Genomic DNA, 15,751 nt, shown 5'->3' with positions numbered 1-15,751 from the left:
GGAACTTGGAAATGACCTTCTCTTTGGGGATTGTTTTTTACACACCTGGAATTTAGACCTTTAGGGATCTTTGTAAGTGGTGATTTCCGTTGTAGGTCAAGGATGCCAAGCTTCTTGTTTTCCACCTTCTTCCTCTTGCTTTTTTCACTGCTGGACTTTGCTCGGGTACTCCCTTCTGCTTTGATCATCCCCTTGCCTTTTGGTTGGCATGCTTCTACTCACCTCCTCTTTCTCCTCCTGGACAGGGTAGGTGCTCCAGGAACAACTTTGTGACCACACTTAGAAGATCATGACCTGTTTTCATATCTGACCCTGTCACTAGTCTGGGTTCCTTCAGAACAAAGGCTCTGGTGTTCTCATCTTTGTAGCCAGCATGCTTGTTGCAGTGCCTGGACCTTCCTAGGCCCTCTTAAATGCTGGTTTGGATGGGGGGGGCGAGGCTGGACACAAGACTGGGCGTTAGCAGCTGAGATCTAATTGTAACTTTTTGTGGTATGATCTTGGGCAACTGACTTAAGCTCCTTGAGCTTTGGTTTCCTTGTAGGTGAAGATGATGGGACTAGCCCACCTAGGGACCTTGTTCAAATGCAGATTATGTCTCGGTAGGTCTCTGGTGGGTTGATATTTTGCATTTTGGACACACATCTAGGAGGAGCCAGTGCTGCCTGTTCATGAACTGCAAAGGACTAGATAATATATTATGGCTCTTTCAGCTTTTACCTTCAGTGATTATAGTCACGGTCATTTAATTCTGAAAAAAATTACAGAATGTGTTGTAATTTTACTAAACATCTCTCCAGTTTGTCAGCATGCTGAAAACAGACAATTCCGTGCCTTATGATGCTGTTTCCAATGTATGTTAATGTCCCTAAAGTTGAAAGTAATTTTATTGCTCCTAAAATTTTGACTTTGAAAGATTAAACATACCAAGTGTCTGGGAAAGCATTTGAGTTAGCACTATCTTGTCATCTAAAATGTCAGAATACTTGCTTATTGAAGAACATTTGCAATCAATAAAATGACTCTTGAAGCTGTATGCTAATGAGCTGAAGTGGAAAGACAGGTGAGCTCATGAGGATAAATACAGAGACAGGCAAGCTGTCGGTAAACTCATCGTCATCAGAGGTGAAGTTCCCAGTCATTTTCTTCAGTTCTCCAGAACGTGAGAGTCGAAGAAGGTGAGAGTCCAGCCGTTACGGGAAGTGTTGGTGGCTACAGGTAAAGCCAGAATGCCTATTGCATATGGATTGCTGGGAACAGGCCTTGTTTGAAAATGTTGCTGCTGTTTCTTTTGGCTTTTGCTTTCTCAAGAAGTCATGATTTTTGATTTGGGAGAGTGCCAGCTTGGACATTTATAGCTGATCTTGATCCTTTGTGCAAATGTCTAAAAGTAGTTAGACTAATTGTTTTGTTTTTTTGAGTTGGAGTCTCATTCTGTCGCCCAGGCTGGAGTGCAGTGGCACGCTCCCGGCCCCCACAGCCTCGACCTGCTTGGCTCCGGCGATCCTTCCGCCTCAGCCTTCCAAGTAGCTGGAACTACAGGTGCACGCCACCACACCCGGCTAATTTTTTAACTTACTGTAGAGACAAGGTCTTGTCAAGTTATCCAGACGGATCTCAACCCCTGAGCTCAGGCAGTTCTCTCACTTCCACCTCCTAAAGTGCTGGGATTGCAGGTGTAAGCCACCACACCTGGTGATACAGAGTTTTTAACTCCGTAGAACAGTTTATACTACCAGAGCACCTCATTGCAGTTGAGGTTTGGACAGAAGTTTTAAAGCTTCATCGTCATCATCATTGTTACATTTTAATCTTTTGTAATCCTTGGTTCCCCTAAATCAAACTAGCTAGGGCAAGCACAATAGTGGGAGTTGGGGAAAACCATCACGAGAAGCCCAAGGCCTTTGGAGTTTAAACCTCTTTGTTGTGCGCTGACATTCTTACTGTAACCTTTTAACACCATACTCTTACTGGGGGTTTTAATGGAGGCTGCCTCCTGCCTCCTAGTTTGTGTCGTGTTGCTGCTAGGTTGACACTCATTTTTAAAAATTAGTACTTTGATTGTTTGTTTATCAAGGTGGGGTCTCACTCCGTCGCCCAGGCTGGAGTGCAGTGGTGCGATCACAGCTCGCCACAGCCTCAACCTCCTGGGCCCAGGCAAACCTTCCGCCTCAGTCTCCTGGGCAGTTAGGTCGACAGGCATGCGTCACCATGACTGCTTAACTTTTAAAATTCTTTTTATAGAGACAAGGTCTTGGTATGTTACCTTGTCTGATCTTGTACTCCTGGACTCAAGCAATCCTGCCTCAACCTCCCAAAATGCTGGGATTATGGACATAAGCAACCTGGCCTAGCGAAGGTTCTTTGTACCCCCTCTTCAGAGTCTTATATAGACCATTTCCTGTCATCCTGAGGACCATTAGTATTTTTTTTAGCACAAAACATCATTTTTCAGACTTTACACTAAGATATTTTCATCTTTTTTACATTGAACTTAAATGGCTTGTGGCTAATGAGGCAGAAAATAGTTACTAATAATGGCTTTTCACTTCCTAGTTGCTTTTGAATTTTCCTTCAGTGACCTTACAGCCCCAAAATGTTAGTATCATATTTTTGCTTTGTTTTTCAAGAAATTATTTTTGCTATGAATAGGGCAAGACCATCGGCACTATCTGTGTAAAGCACTTTATGATTTTTTAAGCATCAGTATTATATATTTAGTATGACCTATTGATCTTTAAAATTTCATATATTCTCTCCTCAAAAGAAGATCTAGGGAGAAAAAATAAATAAAAGGATTTAGGGTCAGCCATAATTGTGACAAACTTCTTTGGCTTATCAGTTGTTATTTAGATTGAAAATAGGTTTAGAAGATTTCAGACAGGTAGGAACTCTGGTAAAAGCAAACGAGATTTTTCCCTCTCTTAATCTCAAGATTTTAACGCAAAATATTTTATTCCAAGTAATTGTGTGCCTATGTCCGCCCCCTCTTATTTCCCTTTAAATCCAGCTGTCTGTCAGTCTTTAAGGAGCATCATATTCACTTTCTTTTGTCTTCCAGATGAGAAGCAAATGTGCTAGCACAGGGTTGTTTTTCCCCTGTAGTTTCAGATATGTTTTTGGCTTTACCCAATTGGTTTGTTAACCTGCCAGTAATAGCAGGCTCAATTTTTTTTTGTCTATTATGCAGTCTCCGTTGCAGACAAAAATAACATCTGCCTTACTCTTTTTTTAATGGTAAATATTTATTTTTAAGCTGTTAAAGATGTCAGACTCTTAATCTCTGCTCACATCTGCCTCTTAAAAATCATTACATACCCCAAACTCTGGAAAATCCCTTCACTGCACCATAGCAACCGACACTCTACCGGATTCTGTGTGCTGCTTGTCCTTTCCCGTCACTGTATTTCTAGCCTTTCTAGAGCAGAAAGGAGACCATCAGAGGAAGCCCTTTGTAAGATAATTTATCTAACATCTCTGTTACGATTGCTGGACTGTTCCTGCTCTGGCATTCAACTCTTCAGCAGACTACAAAACCTACCTTTCAACTTTTTGTTCGTTTGATGTCCTTGTTTTTGCTGCTATCATAGGATAGCGCAGGTCTCTCATTTTGTATTAGGACTTCACAGGATTATTAGTCACTGGTGGTTGTTCCCTGTGTTCTGAGCATGTTCATGCCAGACTCATGAGTTCCAGATCTCCCTTATCTTTGAATTTCATCAGGTTGAGCAGTGTTTTGGCTGACCCACTAATAATTCTTACACAACCTCTCACCTTACTCACTCTAGCAGATACCTCTGAAATATGTATGAAAGAAAACCCTATTCTAGGTCAGCACGCCAACCTCACTCTGTCTCAAACCCCCATCCATATGCAATGTTAGATTTGAGTATGACTCCATAAAAGCAGTATTTTAGCATTTCTCGGAAAGAATAAGTAGTAAGGAGAGGAATGACTACACCCTGTAAGTAGACTATAAAGGGTTTCCTCCAGGCATTTTAATTTAAATTTAATTTTATTTTCGAGTCGGAGTCTCTGTTGCCCAGGCTGGAGTGCCGTGGCACGCTCACGGCCACCGCAGCCTCTACCTGTGGGTCTCAGGCGATCCTTCCACCTCAGCCTTCCAGGTAGCTGGATCCACAGGCACACTCCACCACGCCTGGCTAATTTTTTGATTTATTGTAGAGATGAGGTCTTGCCAAGTTGCCCAGACTGGTCTTGAACCTGGGAGCTCAGGCAATCCTCTCACCTCGGCCTCTCAAGGTGCTAGGATTATAGGCGTGAACCACCGTGCCTGGCCCCTCCAGGCATTTTAAAATCTAATGACGTATTAAATGGGTTCCCTTGCTGTTATTCTTTGTCCTTTAAGGAAAAAAAAAAGTAAGCAATCACAATTCAACAATCTTTTTCTTTTCAGTTTCCAGAAAAAGACTTGTAGCAAAATGAATAATCCGGCCATCAAGAGGATAGGAAATCACATTATCAAATCTCCTGAGGACAAGCGAGAATACCGTGGGCTAGAGCTGGCCAATGGCATCAAAGTACTTCTAGTGAGTGATCCCACCACGGATAAGTCATCAGCAGCGCTGGACGTACACATAGGTACAAGTTAAAGTTGAAAGCTTTGTTCGGTTCCATTAGCCTAATGTTGGAATGTAATAGAACTTTCCATATGAATGTAAATAAAGACCTGATAGTTACCAGTTTGATATACCTGATTTGGTACCAGAACCCTCTATTGCTGTTGGTAACTACAAGTAATCTTGCATTTACTAAGGCCATCTCGTTAGGCTCCCACCTAAGGTGACCTATCAGCAAGGAAATTCATTCCTGTTCTTTACAGTAACAGTTCTGATTTTTTCACTTTGGTATACTCCATACCATATCTTGTAGATTTTTGCACATTTCTCCTATATTTAATGTTGCTATAATTGTGTTGCTTTTTAGCTATGTACATAGTTAGTGGGACAGTGCTTCTTTTTTTCTCTTTGAAGAGCTTTATTTAACACTTTTTTAGGATTGAGTAAATAAGATATGACCCTCTTAGATACAGAAGAAGTGACTGAGACAAGATAAAGTATTGTGTTTAACGTTTTACAGCTAGTAGAGCCAGTAACTCTCAAACCCTTGCTCTTAAAGAGCAACTCTACTATGTTCCTACAAGAGAAGAAAACCATGACAAGAAAAATCTAGCTCTTGTAAAACTGTGAATTTAACCCTTTCTTTCCCTCCAGAGTGTGAGGAAACTAATGTTCAGGGAGGTTAAGTAATCTGCCCAAGGTTACCAACTAATGAAGAGTAGTGGCTAGAAACCAGGTCTTCTGACTACTGGTTTACCTTCTAAATAATACCAAGCAGCCCATGCTTAGCTTTCTCTGATTGTATGGTTGGAGTCATCATGCTAACAAGCATTCAAAATCATCTGTAATTCATCTGTCCTTACTAGCTTTCAACATAAAATAATGATTTGTTATATGTGTGTTTTCTCTTTCAGGTTCATTATCAGATCCTCCAAATATTGCTGGTTTAAGTCATTTTTGTGAACATATGCTTTTTTTGGGAACAAAGAAATACCCTAAAGAAAATGAATACAGCCAGTTTCTCAGTGAGCATGCAGGAAGTTCAAATGCCTTTACTAGTGGAGAACATACCAATTACTATTTTGATGTCTCCCATGAACACCTAGAAGGTGCCCTCGACAGGTAGTGCTGAATACCTTATGAATTATCCCACTTTTCAGTCCTATCACATTAATAATAACGGTTACAGGTCAGGTGTGGTGGCTCATGACTGTAATTCCAGCACTTTGGGAGGATGAGGAGGAAGGATTGCTTGAGCCCAGGGGTTCAAGACCAGCCTAGGCAACATAGTGAGACCTTGTCTCTAAAAAATAAAAATGAAAATGAAAAAATTAGTGAGGAATGGTGGTGAGTGCCTGTAGTCCCAGCTACTGAGGAGGCTGAGGCAGAAGGGTTGCCTAAGCCCAGGAGGTCCAGGTTAGTGAGCCGCGATTGTGCCACTATACACCAGCCTGGGTAACAGAGGGATACTCCTATTCAAATAATAACAATAACCGTAAGCCAGGCTCGGTGGCTCAGCCTGTCATCCCGCGCCTTTGGGAGGCTGAGGTGAGTGGATTGCCTGAGCCCGCGGGTTCAAGACCCGCCTGGGCGGTGAGACCTCATCTCTACAATAAATCAAAAATTAGCCGGGCGTGGTAGCGCGCGCCTGAAATTCCGGCTACTCGGAAGGCTGAGGTGGAAGGATCACTGGAGCCCAGCAGGTCGAGGCTGTGGTGGCTGGGAGCGGCCACTGCACTCCAGTCTGGGCGACAGAGTGAGACTCCAACTAAAAAAAAACTGAAACAGCAGTGACTTTTTACATAGATGGTTTCATGGCTTTATAGTTTCTGTTAAAGTATTTTAACCAGTATTTTTCTCAAAAAGAAAAAATGAGTGATATATATTTACTTTGTGGTAAAGGAAAAATAATGGTATGTAACTTTAAAGTAGCCTACAGGCCTACAAAATATTTTACTGACTTGTAAAATTCTCACTAGTCTTTCCCACTGGTGTTCCCACTAGTTCTAACTGGTGTCGCATATAAAGCAAGTGACAAAGACTGACCTGGGATAGTGGCACGGATCTCTTTTCAGACACACTTCCTGTTCCAGAATGCCAGACCTTAAATATTCTGTTCTTCTCCTGTTTCTTACTTCTCAAGGATACTTAATAGATACAGAATGTTTTGACCTGCTGTTTCAGCCCTGGGGATATTTTGAAAGTATTTTCTGGAGCAAGCTCCATTAGACCAGTTTAATTTCTTGGTCATTTTTTTGTACAGCTAACCGTTTCTAACTTTTTGTTATATCGGTGATTTGATTCATTATCCAAAGTGTTTATCCTTGGTGAATTTTTATAGTTTTCTGTGTACCTAAGTTATAGTTCAGTAACTTTTTGATGGGTCTGTTATGAGGTTTGACTTTGTAGTTTTAGTCATTGTCGACTTTATTTGCTTACTTATATTAATAATCATCATTGTATTTTGAAACAAATTAGCATGGGTTTACAATATGTGGCTGGGTCAAAGTTGGCTGTTTCCTACTTATTCCATCTTATATTTCAGTCTTTAGGCAACAGCTTTGTGGTATAATCATCTTTTATATATATTCCCAGAAGACTTCCATTAACGAGTTCCCTGGGATCAAACACTGAATTTAATTTCCTGCTTTACAAATGCTACAGCAGATGTTCATCTAATACATCTCTGTATGATGAAGGATGTCTATTACTTAGCTCAGAGTAAAACTCCACTTATAAAGGAGCATCATTTAAAAAAACTTGATGATACTGTGTCAAAACATGACCCTTTACATGGGCCTATCCAGCTTTGGTAGGTAGTTGTTAGACACCTTCCTAGCCTGGGTGTATTGAGATAGTAAAAGAGGTTACGTGTCCAGAAATTCTCGCTTCCATACATTTTGGGTTATAAACTTGAGATAGATAGAGTTCCCCTTTGGATTGGTATGTGTAACGTGCTTAGCACAGTATCTTATTCACTTGTGCACTTAAAATAAATAACAAGTAATGGTAATGGTAATGGCTTCTGTGACAGCTGGACCGTGAGGTGTAGTAACTGAGATGTTTATAGACCGGAGAGTCTCAGGCCCGGTGAAGAAGTGGTCCCATTCAGAATCCGTGCCTTTGGCTTTTTCTGAATTCCGAGTCTTGCTCTTATTAGATGAGATGTAAAGTTTCTACATGAAATCATGTAAGAAAGATTACTACATGAAATCCTGACTTAAATTGCAGGCTAATATAGGAGAGTTAATTTATCTTGGGTATCTTAGTTAAACTTTGGTACTATTATTAAAGAATAGCCTCCAGAAAAACATATTGGTTTCTTATGTTAAAGTTACATACCATGTTATTTGTTTAGTCACTGCTTATTAAAATTTATAGACTGTTTCTCTTACTGTTTCATAAAACTATAATCATGGCTTGCTCATGCTACTGTGTCATACCTGAGGTTTTTCACTGCATTATTATTATTATTATTATTTGAGTTGGAGTCTCATTCTGTTGCCCAGGCTGGTGTGCAGTGGCACGCTTGTGGCCACTGCAGCCTCAAACTACTGTGCTCAGCTGATCCTTCCGCCTCAGCCTTTCAAGTAGCTGGAATTACAGGCACACGCCACCATGCCCAGCTAATTTCTTAATTTATTGTAGAGATGAGGTCTCACCAAGTTCCCAGGCTGGTCTTGAACTGGCAATCTTCTCACTTCGACCTCCCAAAGTGATGGTAGACATGAGCCATCACACCTGGCTCATTATTTTTTTAATTTGAGGTTTTTTCATAAGGAAAAAATATTCACGTTGAGAATATTTTTAAAATAGGTCACTTAATTTATTTGTCCTCAGATGCTGAGTCTTAGTGAAATTGCACTTAAAACTGTAAATTTAAGATTTATTTGCCTGAGAACTATCATCTACCTTTTTCTTTCTTTCTTTCTTTCTTTTTTTTTTTTTTTTTTTTTAAGTCAGAGTCTCACTCTGTCACCCAGACTGGAGTGCTGTGGCCGCTCCCGGCCACCGCAGCCTCAACCTGCTGGGTCAGGTGATCCTTCCGCCTCAGCCTTCCAAGTAGCTGGAACTATAGGCATGTATCACCACGCTCGATGAATGTTTCTTGATTTATTGTAGTGATGAGGTCTCGCCAAGTTGCCCAGACTGGTCTGGAACCCCTGGGCTCAGGCAATTCTCTCACCTCAGCCTCCCAAAGTGCTGAGATTACAGGTGTGAGCCACCACACCCAGCCTGATGTTAATTTTTAAAATATTTTTACTGTTTATCAACAAGGGTAGATCAGCTCCTCTTCATTTACTTATGTATGACATTATATTTTTCTTCTACTTCTTAGAATTTATTTATTTATTTTGAGTTGGAGTCTCACTCTGTCGTCCAGGCTGGAGTGCAGTGGCACACTCACGGCCACCACAGCCTCGACTTGCTGGGCTCAGGCGATCCTTCCGCCTCAGCCTTCCAAGTAACTAGAACTATAGGCATGAGCCACCATGCCTGGCTAATTTTTTTTATTTATTTATTGTAGAGATGAGGTCTTACTAAGTTGCCCAGGCTGGTCTCAAACCCGTGAGCTTAGGCAATTCTCTCACCTTGGCCTCCCAAAGTGCTGGGATTATAGGTGTGAGCTACACCTGGCTAGAATTTACTTTATATTTCTTTTTTCTTTTTTCTTTCCTTTTTTTTTTTTTTTTTTTTTTTGAGTTGGCGTTTCACTCTGTCACCCAGACTGGAGTGCAGTGGTACGCTCCCGGCCACCGCAGCCTCGACCTGCTGGGCTCTGGCGATCCTTCCGCCTCAGCCTTCCAAGTAGCCAGAACTATAGGTGTGCGCTACCACGCCCAGCTAGTTTTTGATTTATTGTAGAGAGGAGGTCTTGCCAAGCTGCCCGGGTGGGTCTTGAACCCGCGGGCTCAGGCAATCCACTCGCCTCGGCCTCCCAAAGTGCTGAGGCCCCGAGCCCGGCCTACTTCTTTTTTCTTAGTAGCAATGATAGTTTTTTATCTTATAGAATGATATTTCCCATCTATGAATTTCAGAAATATTTTTAAAAGGTCATTCTTTTAAAATGGCAGCTTTCAAGTTGTTAATTATGTTTCACACCCTTAGGTTTGCACAGTTTTTCCTGTGCCCCTTGTTTGATGAGAGTTGCAAAGACAGAGAGGTGAACGCAGTGGATTCGGAACATGAGAAGAATGTGATGAATGATGCTTGGAGACTCTTTCAGTTGGAGAAAGCTACAGGAAATCCCAAGCACCCCTTCAGTAAATTTGGGACAGGTTTGTCGGCAGCTGCTTTCACGCGGTTGTTCTCCTTGACCTCATTTAAACCTATAGCTTCTGCCTAGTATGACATTTTGCGGTTTAGGATAGAAGATTTCCAAATTCCTCATTCCTGCTTACATCTCGTTCAAGTGGGGTTCTAAATGTTGACGGAGCAGAGTGGGCAGGGTTGTGAGTAGATATTAGCATTTCACATGGGGAAGATAATAGATCCGTGTATTCTGAAGTCTCCCTTCCAAATGGAAATGCCTTTTTTTTTTTTTTTTTTGAGTTGGAGTCTCACTCTGTCGCCCAGACTAGAGTGCAGTGGCCGCTTCCGGCCACCGCGGCCTTGACCTGCTGGGCTCCGGCGATCCTTCCGCCTCAGCCTTCTGAGTAGCCGGAATTACAGGCACGCGCTACCACGCCCGGCTGATTTTTTGATTTATTGTAGAGATGAGGTCTCGCTGCCCAGGTGGGTCTCGAACCCACGGGCTCAGGCAATCCACTCACCTCAGCCTCCCAAAGGCGCGGGATTACAGGCTGAGCCACCGAGCCCGGCTGCAAATGCCTTTTTTTTTAAGGCTCATTCCAAGACTTGTTGACGCCTCTCGCCCCCATCACCTTCCCCTCTGCTGATCCAGATGTAGCGCATCTGCAATGGGAGAGCTCTGGGGGACCTTGAGCACTGTGGAAGACATTCGGTGCCTGCTCTCAGTGCTACAGTCTCCTAAGGGAGCTAAGTGAGACTAATCAGAGGGTAAAATAAATGTGGAAATTCTTGATTTTATAATTGTACCCTTTTACTTTGTTCAGTGTTTCATTAAAAAGTACTTTTTAAAAACAGTTAGACAGTACAAAGATGTTTAAAGTAAAAAAATGAAAACACAAAGCCGGGCTTGGTGACTCAGCCTGTAATCCCACGCCTTGGGAGGCTGAGGTGAGTGAATTGCCTCAGCCCGAGGGTTCGAGACCTGCCCGGGCAACTTGGCGCGACCTCATCTCTACAATAAAATAAAAAAATTAGCCAGGTGTGGTAGCGCGCGCCTGTAGTTCCAGCTACTTGGAAGGCTGAGGTGGAAGGATTGCCAGAGCCCAGCAGGTCGAGGCTGCGGTGGCCGGGAGCGGCCACTGCACTCCAGTCTGGGCCACAGATGAGATTCCAACTGGAAAAAAAAAAAAACGAAAACCCAAAGGCTCCCTTTTCCTCATCTGCTCCTGCCAGCACTCACCAGAGGCAGTCCATTGTTAACAGGTTGCTATGCTGTCAAAATACTGCTTTGGAGTCCGGCTGCAGTGGCTCACACCTATAATCCCAGAATTTTGGGAGGCTGAGGTGAGAGGATTTCCTGAGCCCACGGGTTCGAGACCAGCCCAGGCAACTTGGTGAGACCTCATCTCTACAACAAATCAAAAAATTAGCTGGGTATGGTGGTGCATGCCTATAGTTCCAGCTACTTGGAAGGCCAAGGCAGAAGGATCACTGAGTCCAGCAGGTTGAAGCTGCGGTGGCGTTAGCATGCCACTGTACCCCAGGCTGGGGGACAGAGTGAGACTCCAACAAAGCAAAACAAAAAAAAATTAGCCTGACTTGGTAGCACATGCCTGTTGTTCCAGTTACTTGGAAGGCTGAGGTGACAGGATCACTTGAGCCTAGCAGGTCGAAGTTGTAGTGGTTTTGAACATGCCACCGCACTCCACCTGGGTGACAGAGTGAGACTCCAACTAAAAAAAAATACTGCTTTGGGTGTTATAAAACTGCATAAGAATGATGACAGTAGATTGTTAAGAATACTTATAAATGTGTGCTTATTTTATAAGTTAATTTTGGAAACTTTAAGACAATAAAGATCTCTTTCTTTTAGTTTAGATTGGATTCTAATATGTCTAGCAGCAGCCAGGGAAATTAGCATAGCTTTACAGAGTTAAGAATTTTCAAAAATTACACTTGCAGCAGTGATACTGTATTCTTGAGAATTATGGTACATGCCACTCAGTGTTATCATTGCCAAGATGACTACTATGATCTTTAAAATGTCTCTGTAATGCTGAATTGTTTGAAAAGTGGTTTTAGTGGAGAACATCAGCAAAATGATATGTGAAGAAGAGTTTCAGAAAACAAATTTCCAAAGCGTTATATTCAAATAATTGTTGTTCTTTCAAATAGTCCCTTTGGCATGTTAGGTAACTGACAATGCTGCTATTATGCAGAACTAGTTGGAGCTCCGGTTTGGGAGTTGCCTTCTTTTAAATAGCTTCATTGGTAACAGATTGTAATCAGTGTAGTCAGGAAGCAGCTACAAATCTTCCAGAAATATATCCAATGAATAAGGTGAATAAATTACTTCTGGACGCAAGCAAGGAGCGGTCTTAAAATGCCCTAGATAAAGGTGTCAGGATTGATGGGCAAAGAGATACGTTGCATGGCATATCCATGTGGGTGAAGTTTGAAGGCATGTTTGTTTTTATAACCTGACAAGGCTAGGCAGTTAGCGAAAACGAGGTAATTAAAAGAAACAACTGAGAAACAAGTGAGCTAGACTCAGTACAAAGTATGAAAATGTGATACACGGAGGACCCAAAAAAACCTGGATTTACTTGTAAAAAAGTGCATATTTATCTTGCATATATACTTCAATCACCTTCAAAAATACTCTCTGTTTGATGTAATACGCCTATCAAGAAACTTTTTCCACTGCTCAAAACAGTTTTTGAACTTGTCAATTTTGATAGCTTTTAGTGCTTCTGCCATTTTTTGTTTTACCTCTTCTACATTGGCAAAATGTTTCCCTTTGAGGACTCCTCATCTGGGGAAACGAAAATCATTCGGGGTGATGCCAGGTGAATAAGGAGGCTGGGGCATAGCAGTTATGGCATTTTGGTCAAAAACTGCTGAACACTTGGCATAGTATGTGCAGGTGTGTTGGAAGAACCAGTCACCCGTTTGCCACAACTTGGGAGTGTTTTCCACAAATTGTAACACAACCTTTTCAAAACTTCCAGACAAAAATTTTGATTGACTGTTTGATTCAGAGGAACAAATTCTGAGTATACTATAAAGGCCCCCACCCTTTAAAAGATAATACCAGGATTTTTTGAGTCCCCATTGTAAGTAATGCAAATATTAAATTGCTTTCTGGTTTTAGAATTATAAACTAACATTGGGCTTTTTGGAGTAGGGATTCTACTTTTAGGGTCACTGATATGTTTGAAAGTATGATGAAAGTTGTATGACTTCATCCCAGAAACTACACATATATAAAACTTTGCAAAAGTAATTCTTGAAGAAGGATCCTTGTCAGAAGTTCATGCTAATTCTGTTATTTTTGAATGGCTCAAATGTTTCTGTGAATATGGGCCATTTTGTACATCAAGGGATTATGATTTTAAATATCAGGAAAATGTGTGCATTTTTTAAATGAACAGAAACCAAGCATTGTCTTATCTGTTTTGGGAAAACCTTACAATAAGATGTTTGTCCTTTACAGTGGTTTTTTATACTTGAAAAGTATAAATCAGTGACTTTCAAACTCTTTTGTGTACAATTCACAGTAAGAAGCACATTTTGCCCAGCAGTTCAGAGATCACGTATGCATTTGTGTAAGCAGCTGAAACAAAAGTTTTGCCAGACACTATCTATCTCACATCATGGGATATAGTCTGGTACTTTCTGTTTTATTCTGTTTTTGTTTGTTTGCTTATTTGTTTTTACCTAGAAAAATTCTTGTCTGCTAGTACCTTAAATTTATTTCATGAAAATCCCAGATCCCAATTCACATTTTAAGTAATCCAAAATGACAGTCAGCAGACTCAAAGCATTGGATAAAACATGGCACTCATCCATGAACAAAACTCAACCATCAACACACACACACACACATACACACACACACAAACCCTTTAGCTGATTAAAAACCTGTCAGACATCTTGAGTAATGGCAGTGTCTACAGGATTTCTGTTGAAAAAATGATGATACCTGTTATCACCTTTTTGTTCAGTTGTCTTATAAATAGTAAACGTTGTAATAATTCAAAAGGGAAGATACAATGATAAGAAATGGAAAAGAAGCAAAAAGCCTGTATCCCTGTTTCCATATGAAATGATTAGACATAAAAATATTGTCCATATAAAAAGAAAAGCTTCAGATCAACCATTAGAAATAATATACTTCAAGCCAGTTGCAAGGGCTCATGCCTGTAATCCCAGGCATGATTTTTGGAGGCCGAGGCAGGAGGAATACTTAGCCCAGGAGTTTGAGACCAGCCTGGGCAACCTAGCAAGTCCCTGACTCTATAAAAATACATATAATAAATAAAAATATAATTCAGCAGGGTTGCCAGAAAGAAGGGAAACATACTGAAATTAACATTTTTGTATCAATAGTAATCAGTTATAGAAAAATGCTAGGGAAAAGATTATTTCATTCACAATATTTTTAAATGACATAAGAATTTCAGAGATAAATCCCAATGAAAGAGGTGCAAGAAATATATAGTGGAAATAAAAGAATGCCTAAATGCATGTACCACGCACATGGGTGGGTAACCTTTATAACATTGATGTAAATTTACCCCAAAGGTTTCTAAATTCAATGCAGTGCTGGTTGAAAGTCCTAGAAATTTTTTTGAGAAATTTGATGATCTGATTATAAAATGAATAAGAAAGAGTAAAGGGTCAGCAATAGCTAAGATAATTTTGAAGAACAAGAAGGGGAAGGGGCTACTTCCTTTTTTTCTTTTTTTTGAGTTGGAGGTCTCACTCTGTTGTCCAAGCTGGAGTCCAATGGCATGATCATGACAATCATGGCTCGTGGCAGCCCCAACCTCCTCAGCTCAGTTGATCCTTCCACCTTAGCGTCCCCAGCAGCTAGAACTACAGGTGCGTACCACAAGGCCCAGTAAGTTTTAAAATTTTTTGTAGAGACAAGGTTTAGCTATGTTGCCCAGGCTGGTCTCGAACTCCTGGACTCAAGCAATCTGCCTGGCTCGGCCTGCCAGAGTACTGCCATTATAGGTATGAGCCACCATGCCTGGCCTAAGGAAGGACATCGACCAGGTACCAAGAGTTTTTATAAAATTCTAGGTATTACAGTAGAAGAATTGATGGAGAGATACATAAAGATACCAGTAGAACAGATTATAGACCCTGGAAACATATCCATAAGTAGATGCAAACAAGGCAGAGGTACATTAAAAATAAATGAGGAAAGTATGACCTTTTCAATAACTGAGCAAGGGCAATTCATTGTCCATGTCGAAATAAGTAAAATTAGATGCTTATCTCACAGCATGTACAAAAATAAATTCCAGGTTGGTAGACCTAATTATGTAAAGAAAACTTTCCAACTTTTTTATTTTTATATATTTTTGGAGACCGAGTCTCACTACATTGCCCAGGATAGAGTGCAGTGGCTATTCACAGGTGTGATCACAGCATACTACAGCCTTGAAGCTCTGGGCTCAGCCTTCAAGTAGCTGCGACTATAGGTGTGCGCCACTGTGCCTGGTTTTTTACATCTTTAAAAGAAAAGAGGCTGGACATGGTGGCTCATGCCTTGAATCCCAGCACTTTGGGAGGCAGAGGCCACAGGACTGCCTGAGTCCAGGGGTTTGAGACCAGCCTGGCAACTTGGCGAGACCTTGTCGCTACAATAAATTAAAAAATCATCTGGGCGTAGTGGCACATACCTGTAGTTCCAACTACTTGGAAGGCTGAGGTGGAATGATTGCCTGAGCCCAGCAGGTTGAGGCTGCGGTGGCCATGAGCATGCCACTGCATTCCAGCCTGGGTGACAGAGGGAAACTCTGACTCAGAAAAAAATAAAAATTAAAAATCCATTTTAAAATCCATTCATCCTACTGATGGACATGTAGGTCCATGTCTATTCATATCTTTTTTTTTTTTTTTTT

The 15,751-nt window shown here is 41.2% G+C and overlaps 1 protein-coding gene across 2 annotated transcripts in view; it reads left to right on the top strand.

Moving 5' to 3' along the window:
* Positions 1-1,119: 1,119 nt before the first annotated feature.
* IDE (insulin degrading enzyme) overlaps positions 1,120-15,751 on the top strand; it is a 79,828-nt gene continuing 65,196 nt past the window's right edge. The window contains exons 1-4 of one of the 2 annotated variants that reach the window (XM_021715312.1): positions 1,120-1,162; positions 4,418-4,602; positions 5,495-5,702; positions 9,690-9,859. In XM_021715312.1, coding sequence (XP_021570987.1) covers positions 4,443-4,602; positions 5,495-5,702; positions 9,690-9,859 — 538 coding nt within the window. In that variant the 5' untranslated portion in view covers positions 1,120-1,162; positions 4,418-4,442. Of the gene's footprint in view, positions 1,163-4,417; positions 4,603-5,494; positions 5,703-9,689; positions 9,860-15,020; positions 15,027-15,751 lie in introns of those variants that run through there. The other variant, XM_021715313.1, reaches the window with a different exon arrangement.

The sequence above is a fragment of the Carlito syrichta genome, unplaced genomic scaffold, assembly GCF_000164805.1.
Source record: "Carlito syrichta isolate Samal-C Ts95f unplaced genomic scaffold, Tarsius_syrichta-2.0.1 Scaffold306983, whole genome shotgun sequence".
Classification (NCBI taxonomy): Eukaryota; Metazoa; Chordata; class Mammalia; order Primates; family Tarsiidae; genus Carlito; species Carlito syrichta.
Note: the sequence above shows the minus strand (reverse complement) of the source record. Positions and strands in the feature narration are given on the sequence as shown.